This window comes from Cinclus cinclus, chromosome Z, assembly GCF_963662255.1.
Source record: "Cinclus cinclus chromosome Z, bCinCin1.1, whole genome shotgun sequence".
Classification (NCBI taxonomy): Eukaryota; Metazoa; Chordata; class Aves; order Passeriformes; family Cinclidae; genus Cinclus; species Cinclus cinclus.
The window spans coordinates 29,565,481-29,592,104 of record NC_085084.1 but is presented as its reverse complement, the minus strand read 5'-3'; the positions used below and the strand labels follow the sequence as shown (position 1 = coordinate 29,592,104).

The window sequence follows — 26,624 nt, the reverse complement described above, 5'->3', positions numbered from 1 at the left end:
TGAGAAATGATTCTACATTCCCTTTGAAACTAATTAGACTAAGCAGCAGGTAGCCATTCTGAAGTCCAAACAAGAGAATGCTGAAAGCCCAGGGAATTCACTGCACCTGGGGTTAATGAACTCAATTGTGTCATTTTTGCAGAGGTAAAGCAGGGGTAACATAGCTGATGAAATATGTTTAGATTTATATGGTGGTGGTTTTTGGGTTTTGTTTGTTAGTTTTGAGTGTTGGTAGCCCTTTCAGCACAAAATACAATGTTGAATAACTAGGCTATTTTGTAGTGCTAGAAGTATAGCTACAAGGCAATTGGCAAGCATTATTTGAAAAACTCTAAACTTATTTAAAATTTAATCAACTTAACAAGAAAATACATGTTTTGTGCAAGACATTTACTTACCTTTATCAGCAAAAGAAAGGTAAAAATCTGTGTGTGGGACTTTTTTTGGTTGGGGTTTCGTTAATATACTTAATATACTGAATAATTAATATACTAACAATTTACTTTGATATCTTAATTCTGTACTTGAGGAGGTGGATGCTAACACAATTACAAAGAAGTTCAAAGTATATTTTGACCACTGACAAACTCAGAAGTGAAGAAAATGAAAAAAACTTGAGTCAGTCCTAACAGTACAGATAGACACAACAGGTATAGAACAAGAATATGAATGTATATGTTTAAATTTGTGAAAGCAAATGGCTTTCTCCTAGCAAGAGAAAACTCTGCTTCAAAAGACACACTTATCCATGTTCTTCATATTAACTTGTTTTATAAACATTCTTAAGTTTCAAGCATTTTCTTAGCCCCACATAGAGCAAGACCAAATCAACTCAGAACAATGCAATAAATGCTATGCTGACAGCATTAGCCATTGATTAAAAAACATCAGTTTTCTGAAAAAAACACCAGGGTTTCCTTTGAAAAACACTCATAAGAAATGCCTACTATGTATTGGAACCAAAGGTTAAAGTCAAAGATTCAGACAATGTCTTCTTGCCTGTTTATGCTATAGAAGCATCATAACAAATGGTCAAGACACAGTGACACTTAACCATATGGATATCAAAAAAGCACAGACAGCATTTCATAAATTACACAAACGAAGTGAAATCAATGTCAGAGAAATTTGAATAGATGAAGATGAAAAATTTTAAACAGATACTGATATGCATGTTTAAATTAAATTCTTGATAAATAACTAGCTACTGACTATGCTGTAAAAATGTTTTGCCAGGGATCATAACTCAGTCATTATTTTCATTAAAAAGAAATACAATATAAAAGTAATGGAGGACAGTAGAACAGTCATAATGGAGTAAATTATTTAATTTTATTTTCCTAAATAACATAAGAACAGGAAGATGCTCAAGGCTGTCCAAAAGCAATAGTAAGCATTTCCTGCAGAACAGTCAGGTGGGCAAGAAAGGTTTTAAAATGTGTTGTCAAAGCATTTAACTGGTCCAGTTTTGTCATCAAGAGTCTGAATTTAACTCTCATACTACAACACTTGTGGATCTTGACAGATGGGTTATTTCTATGAGAAACGAAATTGAACAAGGACTGTAAGCTGCTCCTCAGTGCCACCCACTAAACTGCTTTTTCAGGAATAAGACTATAAATTAACTGAAATGTTTTGTCTTAGAACAAACATGCCTATACTATATTGCTGACACCCTCTTCTATCACATATCTGCATTTTGTTAAAATCTGCCAAAGAATTAGAGATCTTGTTCATGCCAAAATTCTGCATGAAATATCTTTCTACATAAATTTTCAGAGAAAGCTGACTTTGTCATGTCTGCATGTCCTCCCTTATAGGAGAGATCCAGCATATTAAACTCTGTATTCTTCAGTGAAATTAAGTGCTTGCAAAATCAACATATTACAGTATGATTTTTGTCTTTCTAATGAATCAACATTCTTTACACAAGTAGGACAAAGCATGTATAAATAAAAACAAACAGCAGTTAAAACTTGTGGTGTGGAGCTTGTGATGCTAAATTCTATCTACTTTTAAAATCCTCAGTACTTGCTTGCTCATGGATTCAATCTACATCAGGAATTAATGTCATCAGAAGTGCCAGAACTGGATAAAGTAATTCCCTTCCTCTGCAAACACAGAAATCCCTCTTTTTGTTTGCACAGGGCCTCAATGTTTTTCTTGTAAAAAAACCCAGAACCCCAAAGCAATCCTCAAAAACCCCCATCCTTCCTTTTTTCACTTCTGCCACCCTGGCAAAAACCTCACCCCTCTTTCAGAGAAATGAGCATGCCTTGTTACATGCTGCTCTGTAACTATAGGAGCAAATCAATAGCAGCTGAATGCCATCTGCTTCGGGCAGCAGAACAGCACCAAAAGTGTGAGCAATGCATCTTCCCTTATTGAAAGGTTATTTTATGCAAGTAAACAATTCATCGTCTTCTTGCACGCTTGATGCTCATTTACCACTTTTGATCAATAAAATATGCAAAACAACAAAAAAATTGAATCCTAAGAGTAGTTCTGATGCCAGTGTGATAGGTAATCAATACCAGGTCTCTGTTCAGTAAGGCAGCCAGTGGGGTAACTCCTTTATTGTATGAACCCAGGAGAAAGTGTGGAAATGTGTCTCGTTACCTATAAAATGCAATAAGAGAGTGAGAAACACAATTTCTATACTGGAAATTAAAAAATTAAAAAAGGAAATGAGAGCCCCTATTTTAATTGTGCTTTCCCCCTAACTATGCAAAGGTTAGTAATGTCAACTTTCTTGATCGTTTCTTGCAAATAATCAGCTGTTACGGTGCTGATAGAGCTTCACTATCATTAACACAGATATTTGGTTAAATTGTAGTCATTACAAGACATACTTCGGACAACAATCCCTCTTCCTTCTACTCTACCTTATTAAGCCTCAGTTTTCAATGTATTTATGGTTCAGGTGAACTCAGTTTTTCTGTTAAAAACAAACTGCTATGGGAATTTCTTCTGCACAGTGTTTCTTTTAGTCAGACCACAAACTGCCTTATTACATTAAGCCTCCTGACAATTGATTCAAGTAGAATACTTCTCTTCCAACAAAGAAAACAACATCATTTTTACAGATACTGCAGAACAAAACCTCCAATTCAGTTTCCTAAAATAACATAAAATACTTGAAATAACAGTTGCTACCCAAAAAAATCTCTTTAGTGTTTAGTGTACCAGATATCCCAATATTTAAAAAAAAAATAAAATTACTGCTCTCTCATTTGAACAGCAATTTTGCAGATTGTATCACAAAGCCACAAGTTAAGCTGCACAACCTATATTCTGATCTGCACCTAACACCAAATTGCCTTCAATTTTCTTTCCAGCATGTTACTAGAAACACAACTATTTGGGTATGTGACCTTTACATACATTTGGTTATTTAAACTGCAAAAAAGCTTGATATTCTTCTGTAGAAGAGTATGTTACACAGAGCTTCCATTTAAGAGTACTAATTAGGACAAGATTTTTAAAAAAAAATAAAATCCAAAAAGCCTTGATTTTTAAAATATTTGCAATGCGAAGACATTTTCCAATGCACAGGTCATAGGCTTTGCAAAAAGGTCTATTAAAGTGAAACCACGAAATACTGAATAAAACCCAACTTCACCATAAGATTGTGGCCAAACTAGTAGTCAAGCAGCAGCACTTCTACACAGGAAAGGCAAAAAAAAATTTGTAACAGTTTGTAACAGTTCAATTCTCATTATTATTGCAAAAAAGAGACAACTGGAATAACATATCTGTAAATCAATGTATACAGAATTTTAAAGGTAGTTACTGGTAGTTAAAAAAGATCATATTTGCACATGTGGAAAAAGTCCTTCCGAACAATCAAAGAAACTTTCTGAATGTAAGATAGATTTGGATTTAGGATTTATTTAAATCTGTGAATTAGAGAGGGGTTTGTAAGCAACAGTTCAAAATTTCCCTTTTTTAACTTTGTAAGACACCAAGCATTTGCAGTAGTATCAAGCAACTGTCCCTTCTGTATAATGTAGCTTGGATCATGTTCCTCCTGCATTCCTTCTTCAAAAATGCTTATGAGTTTATATGAACTTCAATATATGGCTTGCACACATTTATAGAAGCCAAAACAACTTTGATCAAATTAATAATACAGAACATAGCAGTGAAAGTGCAGTAGCTTGGAGTCAATGACCCAACTAGCAGCAAGGGTATAATTTAAAGTCAGAAATTTCCAGTGCATGCACCGTTAGCCACAGTGAACCTGTTACTGCTCTAAAGGGAATTGTTTGCCTCTTATTAGATTTTCTACAGCACAGCCATAAGTGATAAATGTACTGCTGTACTCACTGTCAAGTTAATCAATGCTGCCAAAGTTTTGTTGACCTAACAGTAATCCATAAAGTGAGCGGCATTTTCTCTATCCCTATGACATCTCGGTCCTCAGTGGGGATACAAATCTTACAACAGCTTCTCAAAAAAAAAAAAAAACAAAAAAACAAAAAACAAAACAAAGCAAAGCAAAGCAGTGGGAAAAAGATATTTTCAAAATTCTGTCTTTAAATTAGCAGACTGTGAGAATGCTTTGCTTCTCGGCCAAATTGCTTAAAAATGATGGCCATACAATGGAGTCAGTTTAAATGCTAAAATACTAGCAAATGGATGACTTCATGGAGGAAAGAGCTTTGCCTACTAAAAATAGGGCAAAAAACAGCTTCATGAGTCTTTCAAGGAAACAGCTGTGAACACGATTTACATGTAACTATAGATTAGTGCACTGGTTGGAACAGGACACATTGCGGCAATTCTGAAGACAGTAATGTGAAAACAATAATAAAAAATCACCAACAATAAAACTTGTCTATTGCTGTGTCTAGCTGTTATTCACAATCCATGAGAGACACCACCACTAGAAAGAAGAAAAAGCCAGGAAACAATCCCTGGTAGAACAAGCTGCTCTATAAACAAACTACTGCCATGCTCTCACAAGCAATTATAGACATATGAAATATGAATTGCCATTGATTTTTCTTCTAGAGGTCACTCTGCTCCATGTTTTACGCAGTCTAGGCATTTATTTGGGTGGCAAACTGACAAGTTTTTACAGAATTAACAGAGCAATGTAATCCTTGCTCAATCACAGGTACTTCATTATGGTTCTATTCCTTGACACTTGTCCCTCCCAAAACTCACCAGCAAGGGAGTCCTTAATAAAGGTAAGGAACAATGCAATTACTTGTGAAAAGAGACCATCCTAACTTGGTCAGTGAATGCTACTTAACTTTTCTGTGCTGATGGCACACAAGCAGCATCAGCTGGAAGGCTGCATTTGTCACACCATAGCAATTCTGTGGACAATGTTCTGATTTGGCAAAAAAACCTCTCCACATTCTTGTTATTGAAAGACAGATGATTTCTCCAAAACAGACAAAAAATATTGCAATTTAGCTTGCTAACAGAAGCAGAAGAGCTATCTGTATTTCTGTTAAAAATTATCATAACATTATAGATTGCTGCAAGAATGCCAAGATGTTCTCTATAAATCCCGTATTTTTGATGTTATATTCTCACTTAGCAATTACTTGATGTTCCTCACTCAGCAACCAGAGAACTACTTAATTATGAACAGTTAACTCCACAAATGAGGTTGAAATTGAGATCAGATTAATGAATCATATATTCTGCCATTTTAGACAGCAATCTTCCTTACTTCTATTACTCACTTTGGCACAAATATTTGGTCTCCATGTTTCCCAAACAAAGAAGAATTTGTAAAAAATGCTGTGTTGCACCTCTTCTTCCCAGTGCTTAATCTTTCTCTGAAGGCTCTTGTTTACCTTACAAGAAAGCTTCAGCATCTGAAGCTAGGTAAAATTGTTATTGAAGTCACATTTCTTGGTGTGTTTCTTCAATGAAAAGGCAGAACACTACTATATACAGTGGAATAGACAGATTAATCAGATTCTAGACTCCACGATGACCAAATAAAAGTGAGTATGCCACCAGATGTGGACGTAGTGTAATGGTTCAGAAAGGATTTATAGTAGAACTGAAATCTACAAAAAACCTAGCATTGTCTGTTGACTGGCCAGAGAGATGATGTTCAATACATGATCATCAGAAGATAATACTCTAACTGATACGTAAATTGAATAAGATTGAATAAAGTCAAAGGGTCAGAATTAAATTTCAGGGGGAAGAAACCAAAACATAAAAAGGTTGGAAGATGGAGAGCTAAAAGAATCTGAAGTTGAAAGAATCTGCTATAGATATAAATAAGATAATATGGTGGCTATAACTGGTAAATATGCTACAGGGAAAATAATTTACATGTCTCCATATACACAGTAACAAACCCATTAGTCTTGTCTAATGACAGACTTCTCTCTGACTTCCCTGGTGAACATCATTGCTTTGTAAAACTGGGCAAAAATAATTGGCAAACTAGAGAAATTTGGATTCTTTTTGGGATTTTTTTGCCACTTAAAATTTGGGTTGAGATGCCAAGCCTGGTGGCTGGACCTCTTCACTGAAATATTTTCTGTACTTTTACATTAATAATACAGTTCTTGAGTATCTACACTGAACAACAGTGTCAAGAGCCTTCTGCAGCATTGAGGTCAAACTGATTATAAAACCCACTAATCTTTATTCCCAATACTACAAAAAGTAGTACAAAACCCAGTATTTTGTGGTAACTTACTCTTGCAGTGTGTGTTCTTGTGATTCCAGCACTTAAAGATGGATAACTAATTCAGGTCACATAATTAAACTTGTCTGAATTTGATTAATTATAAAAAAATCACCCTGTAAAGCAGGTAAGCACTATTGCATAGCATTTAAATATAGTATCTTTAGAGAAATACAAATTGCTTCTTAATTGTGAAGTTATACAACTGCTGCTGTTCCAAACTATTAGTGCATATCACTGCTTGACCTTGACTGAGTTTAAATACACAGAGAAATGTCTGATGGGATAATTTGATAATGGCTGCTTAAATGCTGTTGGTTGCAAGACTATAGACTCTGAATTCTGTGCATGGTCTCTGCTCCTCCATACTCTCCTGCGGCTTTATGAGTGCTCTCTTTTAATTAGAGTTACATCAGGAACCTTTCCCACTGAACTATGTGTGAGAGCTGGATCCCACACTGAAAGCACACTTAAAGATCTGGATGCCTTGACATATGAAGAAACTAGGAGACATTTCAATTGTCTAACTTCCTCATGATTTTTTGGAGATAATCTGAGTATTTTCCAGAAGCCAACATTAAGGAGAAGGTGCTCAGAAGACCATGGCTACACAGAATACAACTGTGATCTTACTCCATTGTGACTTGCCAGTAGTGATACAAAGAAAAATACTGTAAATTACCTGTATTCAAAGTACTATGTCTGTTAAAAGCATGTCTGTTATCATCAGCTCATGAGCTGATATGACACCATACTATCATGTTTATGAATGATGAATTCCTCTAATGATGATGATATTCCAGAAATAAAAAAATATGAAGCTCAAAAAATGGAGGATGAACTCCCCCAGTCAGATACACATAACTGGAATGACATTTTCTCAGAAGGTTTTATTGGGAAAGTTATCACTGACCTTTTCATTTTCCTAGAATAGATGTACCCAGTGGGTTGCAACAGCATAAGAAATAAGATTTTTATCCAACCATTTTAAAACTGTAATTCTGCAAAAGCAGACTCCAGCCACATTGCTACTGTAAAGGCCAGAGATGCACCTCACAAACTGATGCTCTAAGAGAGCAGTTTTAAAAGTTGTGGCAGCTGGTATACTTGTGCTGTCAATTTACAGGAATGATGCCAACACACAGAGCAGCAATATAACTTATCTAGCCAAGGTTGTTCTTTAAAAACTGACAGAAATTAGTCTATTTCATGTGCCTTCTTCTTGATGGAGTACATTACTCCAAAGCAAAATATCCACAACAATTATCAACAAGCAACAAACTTGTAAAACCTTTTTTTACCATATTAATGCTCAGAGCCTATAAGTTTATTTCAATATCTAAGGTGACAGAGAGGCTTTCTTCTCATGATGATGTCTGCACTGCCAAAATGCTGACATGTAAGGAGAGCATCCAGGTGCTTTTTCTGTGTTTTATCATTAAGAGAACTATCTAGAGGACCCACATGCAGAATGATGTTTACACCATGTGGAGACCAATGCAATTTGGCAGACAGCTGGAAGAAAGGAACACCCATCCAAGACGTCTAGATATATAGGAACATAAACCTGTACTAAAGGATAATCAAAACACTGTGTAGGCTTAGTCTCTACCAAACACAGGGGTTACTGATTATTAATATAAGCAAAGCACACTTGGATATTACTGTGTCTACAAACACAAGTGTTGAAGTACATGCAGGGCTTTCTTATGCTTTAGATGCAATTGGAATAAATCTTGTGATGGTTCTGAATTGTATGATCTGCGATTTTGTTTTATTTCTGTATCACATATGTAATTTCCCCTTGTGCTTAGTGGTTACTCTCAACTATTTTGTTGCATCAGTGCTTCTTACTGCTTTACGTAAAATTTGCATTCATTGATAATGTTGGTTCAGTTTAACAGTTATACTGAGCTTTGAACTAATTGCTCTCAATTAATCTGTTCCACTCTTTGATAGCTTATTTATCAGATTGGGAAAGATAGATTTAATGGTGCTTGCTGGAAACAAGTTCTTTAATTGGAAATACCTGGTGCTTAGCTCGCTTCGTGCTCTAGCAATTAAGGACAATTTGGAAAAGCGTTTTTCCCCCTACTTGATTAGATATCCAAAGAAGCAGACAAAACAAATGACAACACCACCTAGCAATATTGGTTCAAATAAAAGCCCAGCAGCCAAATTACTTACTATGAGAAATGTGAACCATCCCCATCAATTCCAATGCTGTGTTACATTCATTTTGCCTCCCAAGTAGGTAAATTGCAAAATTTCTTTCAAAATGCATAGCTCTATGCCTGCCTCTATACAATTATCCCTTTCCACAAATAAGCCAAATCAACAGAAGAAATTATTTTTCTTGATTAAGCTCCCACATTTCTCTTGGGATGAAACAAAACAAACAATTAATCTTTTCTTATTTGTTCTCAGAAGAACCTGCATCCCTTAAATGTACAATAACCAGGGTACCTGTGGCAGGCAGTCGGCAGCAATTAGGTTTGTGCTGAAAACGAATGGACTAGAGTCAGAATGCCTAATCTGCTGAGAGTTTCTACAGGAGGGCAAGGTTAGACCAGGAAAATTCCCTTGCTGTGGAAACACTGTTAAAAATTACCACCTGACTTCAGCATAATTAACAAGGTTTGGGAATTTATATGAACTGAGTAATTGAAAAGAATTAGCAAGAGATATATACATTAATCTTCACCAGTTACAACATGCCTAATGAAATTAAAGGTTCTACTTCTGCTTCATGCTTTGTTTCTGCAAACTTCTTTCATCTACAGTAGAAAAAGTATATTAGATACAGACAATTATAATTATGAGAAATTAAAAAGAAGAAAATGTACCACAAGCCTACATCAATACTTCCTGAAAATTTTCTTATATATATAATTCACAGTATTTATCATAAGTAACTCTGGAAGTTTCCTATTTTAATGTCCATATTTTCAAAGCCTACAGGAAAAATCCATTTTAGAGTTATAAATTTAGGCATCATTCAACAATGTGTATTTGTTTGCAAATATACTTTCACAGAAATCCAAGTCTGTTTCAAGTAAAAAAATTATGCAATGAATGGTTTAGTGTAAAATGAACTTTATTACATGTAACTAAATCTATATTACATTCGGACAACAGAGATAATAAGCAGGCGGAAAAAAGAAAGACAATCAACAGTAATGTGGGTAGAGATAGACAATGTCAGAGAAGATAACAAGCATTTGTTATTCTCCTAAGCTACCCATGACCACAGGACCTTCTCCCCTTAGTTCATACTGAAATCCTTCAACATCTTTCAGGAGGGAGTCATGTAAGACTGCATAAATGCCAAGAAAAGGCAGCGCACACAGACATACAGGAATTATATCTAATGCAGGAGCATTCGATTTACTGCAGAACCAAAGGAGGAGGCTCACTGACCACCCTGCCACAACCTATCTGAGGAAGATTGTTCCTCTTCCTCTGCTCACGTCTCTTAGATACCCTCTTAGCCAGTCTTAGCTACAGCTCTCATGTTTTGTTTTACTTTGCAGTCCTTCTTGCAAAGAATTCTTCTGTTCTTATGGTCCTTCCTTTCAACATCTAAAGCAGGTCAAGAATTACTGCTTATTTATTTCAGCATTTTTCTGGTAACCCCCTGTGATTAGTTCTACAGCTTGTTAGGTTTTGTTTGGGTTTTTTTTTCCAGAATGGCCTATGTTTAATAATACAAATGATATTGGACAATGAAATTATTATAGCACACTAGAATCAAGCTTTAATTCAGCTTCTTTATGTATAAGGATTAATTAACATTGCTTACACAAGTAGCATGCTCCTACACTACTTTTTCCTCCAGAACGAGTTCTTCATCCAAAGAACATAATAAATGGCTCAGTTTCTCAGAATATATTCTGTATTTTGTTTTCTTCCTCTGGCTTCCAAACACAGCCTGTGCCTTATGTGAAGATTCAAATCTGTAAAAAAAGAATTATTCGCTTCTTCATGAACATTTTTCCTCTGCCCTCATGTGCAATTTATAAATGTGTAAAGAATATTAATGGTGGACCTTCACTCACACAAAAAGTGTATGAAGAAGAATGCTACCAGATTGCAAAAAGTCAATGCAATCTAGGTATAAACTACATTCTAATTTAGTGCTGTATACTACTGGACAACCTTAACAAAACATACTGTGTTATACTACACATACAATAATAAAATACTCCTTCAGAAGAAAATAAGTTTATCCCTTTATTAGCAATTCATTAAATTTACAGAATAATTTTGAAGCAGAAGCCCTTAAGATTTAACTTGCTTTGAAAGTTCAATTTAAAAAAAGCAGTAATCATTTTTATGTGTAAATATAAGAATTACCTTATGTAAAACAGCACAGAATAGGAACTGAAAATATGTTTAAAATGTTATGGATTGATTAAAAAGATGGGGGAAACCGTCTTTCTACCAAACTTCAGGTGGTGGTAATAAGACTGCAGGAATTACTGCAGCCCTTCTTCCTTCTTTACTATAATGGACAAGAATTTTTTTACTTCCCTCCACCTTCCCCAAAGAACTCAAGCAAATCTATTAAATATCTATTAAGGAAAAAGAAAATTTATTCCCTACATGACAAATGTGGAGCTGCATTCAGCACCACATTTTCTTTCAGCACGGCTAAATGAATTATCTCATACTTTGTATGGATTTAGAAGGAATCAGGGCTGTTAGAACAGTCATCAGCAGACTGCAGGTGTGTGCCAGCCTTTGAGTTTCAATACCCCTAGCTCTACTTTCATAGACTGTGATCTAGACAGTGAACTTAATTTTTTTCTTTCTCCTCTTAAATATTTTCCAGGTATTCTGAGCATATGCAGTCATGATAGAGACCATTTCTCACTGTATGGAAATGCATGATTAGTACACTTTGATGTTCATTTTAGCTTGGGCAAAAGTATGTAATACAGTATCATTATGCTAAACAGTATAATGAAAAGAGAACAAGCACTTTGACATGGTTTCTAAACCTGTCACAACTACTAATGTAAATTCTGTGCTTAACCTAGTAAATATATTTGATCACCTCTAACATGCAAGAGTAAAATGAGGGAGTTCATGCAGCACAATTCTATACTGCAAATATAAACAGATTATTGAAGATGAAGGGAAAGAAATATTTATCATAAATCAGAGCATAGCATAAGAAAAAGCTAAAATTTAACTCCTAAAACACAAACCAGGTAATTTTCTTAGCATGCGTGAAAAATGGTTCAAATAATTCTTCATAAATCTCTGCAGACATTTTTAATAAATGGGTCTCCTTTAAATTATCTACAGAATTATTTTGCTTCCCTGTTTTCTTTGTCTTTCTGCTTCCTTTTAACAAATATACAATCCTGCATGTGTCAGGCACACTTCTTTAAAATCCACAGCCATCTAAACCCAGCTATGTATCTTTACGACCAAAAAAACACGTATGCACAACAGAATCTTAAAAAAGCCAGTTGCAGCAATGATGGATTTAAGTTATTAACCGATCAAAAAAAGATGGATGGTGGTCTGCTTTTCTTAATCTACATCATCATCTAGATCTATTTAAGGATATGTGGTACACTAACAAACTTAGTTAAGGTTTCGATAAAATCAGTAGAATAATCTGCCCTGTTACATTGAGACTGTATCGATCAATAAAATCACTTGTACTAGGAAAGTACTGTTAAGTACTGACAATCCCAGCCATTAATATTATTTAACACTCTGCTCACAATCTTTAATGAGGACAAAGAACATTTTGTCTTTTTATACTTACGATACCATTGCTTTTAGAGCTCCTTACAGGAGCTGTTCAGCCTTGACTGCTGCACAATAAATGGAGTTAGAGATGGAAGACACTGAATAATTTTGGATAATGGAGAGAATTTTCAATGTGATTAATAGATGTGGGTGATTCAACAGACTTTGCAGCAAAACATCAGTTAAATCTTATTTCACTGAATCAATTTTTTTTTGCAACTTTCTAATGCTAGACCCTTCCTTCTCAGCATATTCACCAGCATTTAAAATACAACTGGTTTACAGAAACAGCAATCAGGAAGATAAACATCTTTCTGGACTTGATGGGAATTTTTTTTCTGCAAATAAGCCAATTTGATCTTAAATTAGTTAGAAATGGATCCTAACAGTGAATGTGTACATAGGAGAAAGGGAAGGACTGCCTCTGCAGAAACCTTTGTGGTGCCTAATGAATGATACAAGGAAGTCAAAGTGATTTCTATCCAGCTCCTGCTCCCAGACATGGGGAATGGTTAAACAGAAGCCTAGTGGGAAAAAAACCCCACAGGTCAGAATAAGGTGGAGAAGAAAAAGTATAAGCCCACATTTTGCACAAAACTTTTATAGCTTGAAATTTCAACCTCTGTATTCAGCTTTTAAGTATAGAACCAATTACCTCCCATGTGTAAAACATTTGGTCTGAAAAAGCATTAGCCTTTACAAGTGGCTTTGTACTGCCACATCACTTGCATACCTTTTCATCTATCTATCTATCTATCTATCTATCTATCTATCTATCTATCTATCCATCCATCCATCCATCCATCCATCCATCCATCCATCCATCCATCCCTATAGATATATCTCAAAGATTCAAATATGTCTTCTCAACCATACAATTAACTCTTTTTTTTTTTCTTTTTAATAGTGTTCATAATACATACAGGGCTCAGTTCTTGTTTAAATGTTTTAACATTAATGTTTAAACACATCTAATAACAAGCTGAAACACAAGCATGTCTCTATCTAAGGATTACAGAAGAAAGGTCATTGCTTCAGACCAAAGATTCATTTAGTTCGGTATCCTATATCCCAAACTTGCTATGAATGTATACCAGGCAAGAGTATAAATGTGCAAGACTACCACATAAGAAATTCTTCTTCAAAACAAAATCAGCTTCAAAAGTTATTTCCTTTTAGGGGATCTTCTATGCTTGATATAGGCTGCCCTTTCATATACCTTTCCAGTCTTCCAGCTGAACTAAATCAAAATTCTGTGTTCACAACACCCTTTGGTGAAGGTACACAGGCATAGGGGAACAATTAAATGCTTGATGCAGAATGGATTTTTGACAATATAAAGGAAGAAAAATTGTAATGAATAGACATAGAATGGACAAATGTGATGAATGTGAACTACACAAAAATAAAACTTAAATACTTGAATGATCATTGAATAGTTCTAAGATCATTTTGCCACTGTATTTCCATATTAAATAGTAAGCAACTTGATTAATTTTTATTTGGCAAAGGCTATAAAATGTCTCATAGAAGTGCACATATCACACACAGAGATCTCAACAAATCTAAACATCTCCAATAGCACCAGTTCACCTCTACAAACATTACATATGTAACGTCAAAAACTGTTCCACTTAGAAAGCACTTACAGATTACATCTGATCCTAGAGATCCATATCAGCTGAAGCCACAATCAACATCTTCCTGTTTTTATATGAAGTCCTAGTTTTTGTTCTGCTTAAGAGAGCTCAGATATCTTTTATGTACTACCATGGGACCATTTTTACTTCTACTTCACAAAGAAAAAAAGAAAACAATGAAAAACCATGTAATCACCAAGGATTTCTTCTTCCCAAATAAATTTATTTTCTTTTCTGATCCTACTCCAGGCAAGAGAGCTCTGAAGCAGTATTTCAGCTGTAGTTACAGAACAACTGTATTTGGCTACTGAAAGGCAGAGCTCTAGCAAACACACCATGAGGAGTACTTGCACACTGGCATCAGGAGCCTAGATGAGAGAGCAGAGATCTCTCCAGTCTTCTTGACAACGGACAAGGTTATAAATGGCTGAGTTTGCATTCCTTCTTGTTAGAATAGCAAGAGGTCAACAGAAATTGAATCAGTTAAGTAGTGAAGAACTAATGAAACTCCCCACAAGGTGATGGAACACTTTTTCCTCACAATTTGATAAAAAAGTCTGAGAAATCACATTAACACAGCCCACAGAATGACAGTAAAAAGGGGCAATGACTGAAGCTCAAGTTAAGCACAATTCTTATCCCCACCTGAATATGAAATGCTGTATTAGGTCTGAAATGGTCTGCAACAGAGTTTTCAAATCAAAAAAAAAATAACCTTTCACTATTTTTTAACTGAAACTAAAACTTTTATGAAGTAACATCACATTAGATCAACTTTAAAGAAAATAGTACAAAAAATTTGTTCATACCCACTGTCCAGTCAGAAAAGGTTATTTACTTATTTAAACTTTACCACAAGGAATTTCGTATCAATGCTTACTGAAGTAAATAAAGAAAATTGTAGTGGCCCATGAAGAAATGACACCTCAAGCCAAATTCCCTGTATTAACAGTTTGTCCGCTGTAGTCTAACTAACTACAGAAAAAGCTCATTTGTCCTCATTTTTTGCAGTTATGGTTGAACTGGTCTCCCCAAAAAGAGTAAAAAATGCAATATAATAATGTGTACTTTTCTTCTTTATATTTCTGATGAGCTTACTCATAAAGCAACTACACATTCTTCATTACATTATTACATCCACTGTTTTCCTAACTCCACCCTGCTGGAAACTAAGACAGCTAAGTATAGGATTGGATTTTAATTTCTTAAGAGTAAGATCATAACAGATACAGCTTTACTTATGTTTTTCAGGAAGGACTGGTAGTTACAATATTTTTAAAGAGAATTGCATTCTGAAGAATACTGAAATATAGGTCAAAGAGCTTCTCAGATCTCCAGATTACTTCCTTAAATGGAAAACACATCTCTAGTCCAGTTTCATAAGTGCCATAATTCATTTTTAAGATTTGGATTCCTGAAACTGCTGGAATGTTGAAGTTCATCAAGTCTTCATGTCTCACAGCCAAGGAGCACTTTAACCAATCTTATCTCCAGGAATCAGGACTGTTCTCTTTGTAAAAAGTTCAAGAATAAATAAAAGGCAAGTATGTTTTCTTGACCTCAGCCAAGAGAGAAATATTAGCTATACATATTAACTCTGGTTAGAGATGTATGTACATAGAGACCCTACATATATACAGAACACTTCAGAAGGTCTACAACTCTCTGTTTTATATTAGAGCCTTGCTAGTCACAAGAATTTCTTCAGGTCACCCAGACCACAAGAAATGACTTAGTACCCTGAAACTAATATAAAATATGGGCCTCCTTCAAAATCTCTCCCTATAAACAAATTATTTCAGTGAGGACTAGCAGCAGCTACAAAGTCTCATGCTGAGGTGTGGGTGCCATTTCACAGTGAATTCTGTTAACGATGCTTGTTGGACTGATGATATCAGCAAATGATGAGATTTCTTCAGCCCAAGGGGGTTAGAAATATCTATTCCATTGAACTTTAAAAGGCAAACCTGTCAAAGGGCAAGTCCCTGGGGCAGACAGTCTGGATGGCAATAACATCCAGTGTCAGCTTACTGGGACAAGGATATGACCTAACTCCAAATGAGCAGGTGGCTAGATCAAATTCTTCCCCATTACCAATTCACAGGAAATAAGCTGTGTAAAAGCTGCTCCACCAATAGTATCTCATATCAAATGTATTAGCAACAAATACTGATCTGAACCAAAGCTGTGACTGCTCTGATAGCCAGTTAGGTAAGAACATGCCAGTGCCACCATTCAACGTTGAAATTAAGACCCCAACTATCTGTTCACTTGTTCCGTCTACAAAATGACTTCCTGAATTCAGACACAGTAAAAACTGTGGAAGAGGGAGTTTTCAATTTAAATACACATACCAACCAAATTATATTTCTGCATTGCTTTGTGATAACAGTCAGTCCAAAATTGGATAGTGGATGAAGGAAAATCCAAACAAAACAAACACTATTCAGAAGCTACAATGCGGGTTTATCAGCCTGCTCCATCATCTTTCACACTTATATTCACCTTCTGGTACTTTCAAGCAAATACATTTAACTACACTTACTATTATGAGGAGCCACAGACTTTTAGGGCAGATCCTTTTGGTAGCCATTCTCAAATTATAGGTGCCTTACACAACCAGCTGCTTAAAATCCTTATCTTCTGCCTTTCTTCAACACCAAACTCCTCATGAAGCTCATCAAGAGAAGATATTGCTAACTGTAAATAAATGTTAAGTTCAAATTTTACTGCTGACTGAAATTACTATCAAGGGAGATTTCTGTCAGCAGTAGTGTAACCCAGTGATTTATTTTACAAATTTAAAATCAAAACCACCTGGATTCTCATCTCTGCTCCACTGCAAGCTACAAGCTCAGATATACAAGTGAGTAACTATAAAGTTACCTAGTTTATGGCCACCACAAGGTAATAAAAGCTGGTTTAGTGCTCTTCTACTGGCAGTAACAGGTGTTTGGAGAGCAAAAGGAGACAAAGGGTAGACCCCATTTTCAACATCCTCACAAGGGGAAGAGGAGGGGCAGGCACTGATCACTTCTCTGTGGTAAGCAATGACAGGACCTGAGGGAATGGCCTGAAGTTGTGTTAAGGGAGGTTTTGGTTGGATATCAGGAAAAGTTCTTCACCCAGAGGGTGTTTGGGCACTGAACAGGCTCCCCAGGGAAGTGGTCACAGCACCAGCCTGGAAGAGCTCAAGAGGTGTTTGTTCAATGCTCTAAGGTACACGGTGTGACTCTTGGGGTGTCCTGTGCAGGACCAGGAGTGGACTCAATGATACCTGTGGGTCCCTTCCAATTAAGTTCATTCTGTGATTTTCGTATTTAGCCAAGACTAAATCAGCTCATCTTAAGTCCTCTGTGCTGTAGTGTAAGATCACGCACAGAGACATTTACCATGATAAGCAGAGTAGCAATAGCTTATTTCTTCATACTAATTTGCTTGAATGTTTAGGGCCACAATCTGTCATCCTCTTATCTTTGCATCTGTTTCCTTATTAATAAATTAAACATAATCGTTCTTTCCTCTTGTCAGTCAGTTGATTGTTCTCAGTATTCACAAGGACTCTGTAAATATTGTTATACATGCAGTTGAATTACCAAGCATATTAGTACTTCTAGTCAATTGTTTCACAGTATGAAAAACAGAAGTTGCACGTTCCAGTCAAACTAACAAAATATGAAAGTCTTACTTAAAAATAGTGTAAAATAAATCAGTCTTTCAAAATTCCATTTAAATTGCTCTATTATAACAAGAAAAAGTCCCAACCCAACCTTTTGAAATCAGAAGAAAAATAAGGAGTCTTATGACAATAAGCTGGCAGTGGCTACTGATACATTAAAAAACAATTGCTCTTTGCAGCTCACCATTTAATAATGCTTCATTTATTTGTAATTTTTCTACCCTTCAGAAAGATATAATGAAGTGTTTCTGAGCTCCTGTCCATCCACTCCAAGAAACAAACAACCTGGGATGAAAGGATTTAAAAGGGAGATTTCTCAATGAAAAGGTCACAAAGATGTAACAAGGTCCTGCAACTGCAGCACCTTCTGTCTTAGACAAGGGAATGTCTTGCTTTCTTTACTACTTAGTAGAGAGTGATTCTATTACTCTCATTTCATGTCAATATTTTTATCTGCATTTAATTATGACAACTACTTAATTAAAAATATGTTAACAATACAACATGGTTAGACCATGTCAGATACAGGCCTGTATTCCATGGCCATCTGCATAGCATGCTAAAACAAATTCATTGAACATTACACCTATGTAATAGTTCAATGTTTGTGTATGATTCTGGCTTGTTTTATACAAAACAGTTAATGACTGGCATGTCTTCATAACAGTTTATCTGCTGCACAAATGTCTGGCTACAAGCACCACCACTGACGAGTGACAGTAGTAGCCAAACAGCTTCTACAGATTAACTATCAGCTGTAACACCTGAAAACATGTTTGCATTATTTTACATACATGGTGTTAAATAAAAAACTGATCATGTCTTCTTAAATTGTAGTATATTCTACACTGTGCTTTGGTAAATGCTTGGCACTATTAAAAAACATCTCATACCCGAAGTGCTTTACTGTGAACTTTTCATTGTCTAGAACCAGGCTCTAATTATCTTAACAGTTAAAATTTCACTGGTGATTAATTCTGCTTTTTATTAGAGGAAACAGAAATTAATTACTTTGACAAAAGTATTAATGACTTTTCTTCTTGTTTAATTCAGTATGCACATCAGTAAGAATATAACTTAGAGGCTTGTCAGGTTTTAAACAGATAATGCCCAGCAGTCTCTTCCAACCTAAACCATTGCACGTTCCTGTAACAGTCAACAGCTGTACAACAGAGGAAGAGTTAATTAAATGTGCAAAACTGCAAAAGAACAAGAGTTGACTAACTCTTCCAGTAGGGGGAGATGTTTTTTTACTGTTTATCAACAATTAAAAAGTGATAACCAAATTACCTCTCTTTCTAAAGGAAATCAACTACTTAAGACAAATTGGTGTATGTGCCATGGTAGTGATTATGTCCAAAAGAAAGTTGTATGGAAATCAGAAAAAACAAAAATTCACTGCAAATGGCTAATGGGAGTAAGAATATAAGACTGTTTTTCTCACCTTCCTCCCACAACAATTATGTTTTAACACATTATTTCTATGATCCCCTTCAGTAAAACGGCACTTGCATTAGCGCATCTGAAAGTGCAGTGAACTGGGAACATGTTTAGAGTAACACCTTCATCTGTCTTTGCCACCAGAGAAACAGCTATGAACCTACACCATGGGGCATTTTTTAAAGCAATCATAGTGACAATAGAAATTCCATCTACTAAAAATGAATGGGATTTACTTCTGATATATTTAGATTTCTATACAACTACATCATTCGTGAAGACTCCTTGTATTGGCTTTATCATAATCATGACTCATCAAGTAGAAACTAAGACTTAAAATGCAAATGTCCAAAGCAACTGAGATTAATATGAAATGACAGGTGCCTATTTCAGCTAGAGGAACAATTAATATACAGACATGTATAGCAGAGGGATATGAATTGGGTTAGCTGATGCTTCTCTATTCTGTCTAAAGAGAGGTGAGGTAAATAAAACCTCCTTACAGTTTTTCTGCAACACTTTTGACTGGTATAGTCAGAACAACTTTGGAAAGAATAACATTATTTTTCTCACTTTAGGCAGAGGAACATGAAGGTTCACCAAAGTCAATGATCAGCCTTCGGAAAAATCAGGAAAAAAAATGCAAAATAGTCTGGTTTCCTAGCTGGTAGTCCTGCTAACTGAACAGCTCCAGATCACTTCCCACCACGAAAATTGCCTATCAGTAAAACACCATACTTGATGCTTTCTAATGCTCTGGAAACAGATACTGCTTTTAATTTCAGTGGGCTGCAAGTGGACATACCTGCAAGTATAACTCCAAGCCTTGTCGTCGCTGCTCCAGGACCTTGGGGACCCAGTTTCTCACGTGCTTTGAAGGGATCTCTGGTGTTCTTATGAACTTCTTGAGCTGAAAGAAAAAAAAACATAAAGAAAAAAAAGAAACACAGACAGAAACAAAGTATAATAATGTCTCTTTAAAATAAACAAGTTTATGTTAGCGATGTAAAAAACCTATGCATAAAGGACAACAGAATGGAAATGAAGTTACTTAGAATCATCTCCCTGAAATAATAGCAGATGTCATACCTACAGAGTGTGGTTAAAAATCTTCATATCCAGCTGCCCTGGACAGTAAAGAGGAAGCCAAATAACAATAGCCTAGTGACTAATAGCCTGAACATAAATTGGCAACCACTACATTAAATCCTTGACATTAGAGTTTCCCATTGGTCGACCTGGGACAATGCCTCACAACACCACCATGACATAACCAGAAATTTCCTTGCTAAGTGCAATGAATAGACCGTGATGGCTTCTAACTCCAGATTTAGGCAATTATGAACAGGTGTGAAAAGTATGGGAGCAATGAGAACTAACTATTTCTCTAGAGAGCTGGCAATCAAGAGAGTAAAATATCCATGCTCTCAAAGTGTACCAAAAGATTGACAGTCTGTGTTTAATATCTTTCACAGAGAAACAGAAAGATTGTCACTGATTGTATTTCAAAGACAGCTCCATAACTATTCTAAAGATCCCCACAGGAAACCTTATACATGTATCTACATAGATCTAGATATAACATCTATCTATATAGATCTACACACACACACACACACACACACACACACACATGTGTTTGTATGTATAGTTACACATATGCATAGATTTGATTGTATATAGACTCAAACATGCAACACGAAAGCACTAAAAATTCTCTTGCTGGAGCAACATAATTTTTAAAATCAGAAAATTTTAATGTTTTGCTCAAAATTAGAGAACAAAATAATAAATGAAATAGACTCTATTGCATTTTAATAGAAGGTGGCATTCTTTCTGTTGGATATTGCCTCTGAGTAAATCTGAAGCAAAGAATGCAAGGAAAGAAACTCAAAATTGACTTTGACATGCATACCCATGGGAGACTGAGAATTTACATTTCATCTTCAAGGTTGCTGAGATATCACTATGGGAAAAAGCAGTGGCAACGTATCAATGTCTCTGCAATCAAGTATGGAAGATGCAGGTGGGAAACCTCAATTGCTATGGAAACATTTTGCAACTTCCTTATTTCTAAATAGTGCTAAATTACAAACAAATGTGAAGTGAGAAAAACAACAATCCAAAACAAAACTCCAAACTCAGCTACATTCACTGACTGATCTTAAAACCAGAACACAACGCCCTGTTTCTCCCTCTAAATTGATTGGGGATGTTGAAGAAACTACGGTCACCACAGTTGCAAACTGTGACAGCACCTGCAGGTGAGCAACAAATGAGGAGAATGCTCCAGATGAGTGCAGGCAAATCTGAAACTATAAAGGCGTCCACCAAGATGCAGTTGCTTACAAGATATATACTCTGTGGCTGGTAACCCAGTTGATGATTAACAATCCATTTGTGCTCTGTGGCTGAGTTACATATAAAACATCCAAAACCCGACTACTTAATGTGCTGGCATAGATACTGGTTGGAAATATAAAGCCAACATTATACAGATAAACAAAAGATATATAAAAAGTCCACTTTCTCATGCTTACAATAATCCAGTAATATATGTTGCTACAAATAATTATAACAATGTCAAAGAATATTAAGCAAAACCACATATGCATTAGCTGTATTGCTTCAGACTTGTCCCAACACAAAACAAAACATATTTATCTGAGAACCATTACTGCCCACAGGACCTTCCTGTCTGTAACACTGACCTAAAGCCTATTGACATACTGTAGTCTCTATTTTCTGAAAGATTTAAAGATGGCTCACTTTATCAAGTTATTTGTCCAATTGTGAAAAGACAATATGATCTAGAGTATACACTAGTTATTCTAAAATTATAGACAACTTCCAAAAAAAGGTGTTTTAAACTTCAGATTTTTGCAAATTTCACTGTAGTAGTTTTAACACTGTGACCTTCTAGCATTATTGCACTTAAAAAGAACTAACAATATTTAATAATGTATAAAGAAGAATAAAAAGTTATTTGGAAATAAATATGAAAAAATGATTCTATTTTCAACTATGTTATACACCTAGAAATAATTTAATTCTTGCTAAGAAAACTTTCCACATGTGTATAATAGCACTTTTGGTCAGACTTATACATAATACTGTAACATGAATGGTGCATGGTCTGATAGGCAAGGTTTGCTGTTCATAATCAGAGCAAAGCATAATGGCCTATGGAAACTGTTTTATAGAAGCTAGCTTCTGTGGGTTGTTTCTGTCAAAAGAATAATTTGTACTCCTGGTGTAACATGGAAGTCTTGAAAATATTTTAAACCTTTTCCACTACAGCCAGATTGCATGAGAAGTGGGGCTTCACTCTTTTACACAACTGCAATCTATGAAAGGCTGAACCCAAGACAGAAGGAAATCCAGACACGTTTTTGAAAACAGCTTTGTTTAAAATACATAATTAATCAAAACATTGGCATTCTGATGAATGAATAATGTCATATATGAGCAGCAAAGTCCTCCTTCCTGCACACAAAGCTAGTGAGGCGTGCTGTTCTCCAGTGAAAGACACAATCTCCTCATCAGCTTCTATGTCCATTTTCTACCACAGGAGTTCTCTACAGGAGCTTTGTTTCTTCGATGCACTACAGACATCTCCCAACACTAAGGGCACCTTGAATATGCAGCAAGTCTAAAGAGACCTTTCCAACTGCCATGTACTCACAGCAATTTAGAATTAAATGTACATTTTAAATTAAAGGGGAAGAGAGGAACAAAAGATAAATACTGTATTGGCATGCTGATAGCAAACTGATGCAAATGCTTTCTCTAGGATTTCTGTAACTGAAAACACTAAGCTTGACAGCATGAGCTGCTCAACAATACTAACCAACATTTTAAAACTTAAAAATTAAGACTTATTAAAAAAGCATATTGTTGCCAAAATATCCTCTATGTTTTGTATCTGTGCAGGGAGCAAATAAGAAGTCTCTATCTATTTTCAGAGTAATATAAAGAGACAGCAAGTGAATGAGAAAATGAAACAAATTGAAATGTGGTGCAAAGTACCTGGTTAGAATATTTGTTTTTCAGGTTTGTTTATTTTGCTGCTATTCCTGCAGAGGGAGAAAGGAAGCATCATTTATGGCTTTTTTGGCATTCTAAGAAATCTGCAAAAGGAGATATTGCAGTGAAAGTGGTGTACAACATGACAAATCTGAGATTGAGTCTGCAGTAATCCATGACTTTTACGTGGAGTAATTGTGTAGCTCCAGAAATTACAGTGAAGTTAGACCTGCTGTCTCATCTGTCTAGACAGCTGGGAGAAGGCCAGTTACGTCATGCAGACCCTCCTCCAGTTCTGCTACCTATCCATCCTGTGATGGGCTGAGAACAAGCCCAAGTACCCCCTCTGCAAGAGGAGGATACTGTCAGTCTTGGAATCGTTGCAGCTGGATGATGACTGCTTGGAGCATGTCACCACACCCTCCATGACATGAGTCATCCACCAGGTGGGAGTGGCTCTGGGATATATAGCTGCCCAGGACTTCCAAAGGTGGGCTTCAAGAAGGAATGCTCAACTGCTTTCAGAACCATACAATGCTCCTCCAGACACTGCAACTCTGGAGATGGAGATATATGGCAACAGCATTGGATGAGCCATGGTGGAAGACACCATCACAACCAAATCCAAAGACACCATCACAATCTCAACCAAACACAGGATGGATGCAGAGGTGCTGGGCTGGATGATGGGGGTGTCCTTCCAAAACTGCACAGTGACATTCATGCAGCAGTGTGCACATTGCTGTGCAATACAGCAGCAGAAAGGCCATCTCCTCCACTGCTGCCGGTGAGGGATCCCGGCAGCCTCTCCTCAGCTACCACTGCCATTCTACAGAGCAAGAAAAACCACAGGCTGAGTCAGGTAAGGCTGTACCCAGGGCTGGCACTTCCAGATGGTGCAGTAAATGCTCCCCTGAATGGTCACAGAAACTCCCAAAGAGAAGGGAAAGAGACCCCTAAGACCTCTCCAGCAAATAAGAGCCCAGCACCACATCAGTGATGTTGGAAGGTGCTATGGAACATGGTAGGACTGGGCCATCAACTGTGACACATGCCAGCCCTCAAAAGCTCCTAGCCCCAACTATCAAAATAAAACAAATGCACAAATCTACAGGAAAAGTCTCGGTGTTATTAGCAGTATAAATTCTATCCTCACCCTTTTTCGCTTTTTTGCTAGGTAGGATGGAGTGTTAATGCTGATGGGTTCAGCCTTGTGCCAGGTAGTTTCCTTGTTCCTCTAGAGGCAAGTACTGCCAAGCTCCACATCTGCATCTTTGCAGCTGGTCCTGGGACAGGTGTTTCCAGCTGGGGGTCTCCAGAGGCAGCCCCTGACCCACTGTCCATCACCTCAGGCCTGGCTTCTTCTCCTCTGTACCTTCTGCTCCATGTCCCTGGGCTCTGCTCTCCTACCAGCTTGCACTGCCTGGTGCAGACTTGATGTGGTGGTGCCCAAATCTCCCTTCTTGCCTGGAGTCACAACTCAGTGCTCCTCTCTACATCATACCAGAGTCATACCCCGTCCCTGTGAATGGATAGCCACACAGGGGGCAGCTGCCCAGATGGTGAGCAGCCTGGGAAAAGCTTCTGCCCACATCCATATGCTTTCTTCTCCCTCTTCCAGACCTAGCCTTGGTGTTGGCTTTTGTTCTCCTCTGATTGCAAAAGACCCACCTGCAGGTGCGCAGCAGATAGATACCCAGTGGCAGAAGACACTGAGTTTGCTTAGTTTGGAGAAAAGTATGATGAAGGGTGATCTCATTGCTTCCTGAGGAGGGGAAGTGGAGTGAGAGGCATTGAGCATTTCTGGGATTTCTCCCTGGGATCCAGTGACAGGACATGTGGGAATGGCTCAGGCAAGGTTCAGAGTGAATATCCGGAAACATTTCTTTACCAAGAGGGTGATCAAACACCAAAACAGGCTTCCTCAAGAGGTGGTGGATGTCCCAAACCTGTCAGTGACATTTAAACAATGCCCTTAATATAATGCTGTAATTTCTAGTAATCCCTGCATTGCTTAGGCAGTTGGAGTATATAATTGTTGTACATATTTTCCAACTGAAAATATTAAATTTTATTTCTAATTCTAATTCTGTACTACTTTGCATTACACAATATGCATTATACTGTACTATTCTAACAATAGGAGACTACCTACTTGGATAGGGTGCAATTAAAACATATAAATCCTGATTTTTCCTAGCCTATTTCATTGTATAAACTCTATTAATCTGCTTTATCTTCAACTGCAGAATTATTCTCATCTGGAAAACATAACTCATATATTGCAAGGCTTAGTGGTGGGTGAGTGAGTTATTTTACTGTTTCTGTTGCTTATTTAGTTTTATATTTAATATGAACACAAGGATGACAATATCTGAGACATACCTATACTAAAACAATAAACAAGGAAATGAGTATCAATAAGTGGCAGATGATGCCACTACTGAGGCAAGAAGCAAATAGGCAAGAAGACCTAGCACATCTTAATTATAGTATAGTAAAGCAAGTGGTTCTTGTCTTTGGACTTTATGGGTCAATAGCTGCCTTTTGCTCAAACAAGTTTGCTTAAACCTATACACCTTACAAGCCTGGCAAAATCATCCTCTGTAGCACCAGGTTAATGCTTCTTTCCTGAGCTAATTCAGGACCACTGGTAAACATCCTGGTGGAAAATAAACTCCTCCGACATTGCACTGACAGGAGCTGTAAATATCCATGCTGATAGCTGTTGTTTGCAGAAGTAGCTTTTCCATAATGAAGGCAAGCGGCATCAAAGTAGCTGATTCCACTGCCACTACCACATTCCACTGCCACTCAAACCTACAAACCAAGAGACGTTCAGTTGACCCAGATCCTACAACTGAAGCTCTTCATTATAGTCCCACTGCTGGTAGTGGGCTGCAATGCTCCTCCACAATTCTCCTTCACAATACCTGGCCTCCATAAAGCAGAAAAAGAAAGTAAAGCTTGCCTTTCAGCAGCACAACTGCACAGCAGCATTCAGTTCAGCTTGAAGAAAAAAAATCATACTTTTTCTCTAACACTGGTCAAAGCAATTTAAAGAAGTATTAGTGGATAACCAGCCTTGAAAGTACTGAGTTCCCTTCTATATGTTACTAAGATGATTCAGTAGACAAGCTTGGCAAATATTTTATATTACATTAATTGAGATGGTTTACTCAGTCATTTTCATGTTTGGTTTCCATACGTACAAAAGTTGTTTCCTCATCTTTACATATGGCAGGTTAGCAATAAAATTTATAGAACTAACAAATTATTTGCCTAACTGGGAAAAAAACCTACTCTATTTATTTGTGGTTGGAATGTGACTTTACAAAGAGACAAAAAAAATACAGACAGCATTTTAGTCGTACAGCAAATAAAAAATAATCAAAAAGGA

General features: G+C 36.5%; 1 protein-coding gene across 1 annotated transcript in view; it reads right to left on the bottom strand.

The window, feature by feature from the left end:
• The window catches only part of SNX24 (sorting nexin 24), an 87,637-nt gene that overhangs the window by 16,026 nt on the left and 44,987 nt on the right, over positions 1–26,624 (bottom strand). The window contains exon 3 of the mRNA XM_062513603.1: positions 20,004–20,108. Within this exon, the coding sequence (XP_062369587.1) occupies positions 20,004–20,108 (105 nt within the window). The remainder of the gene's footprint in view (positions 1–20,003; positions 20,109–26,624) is intronic.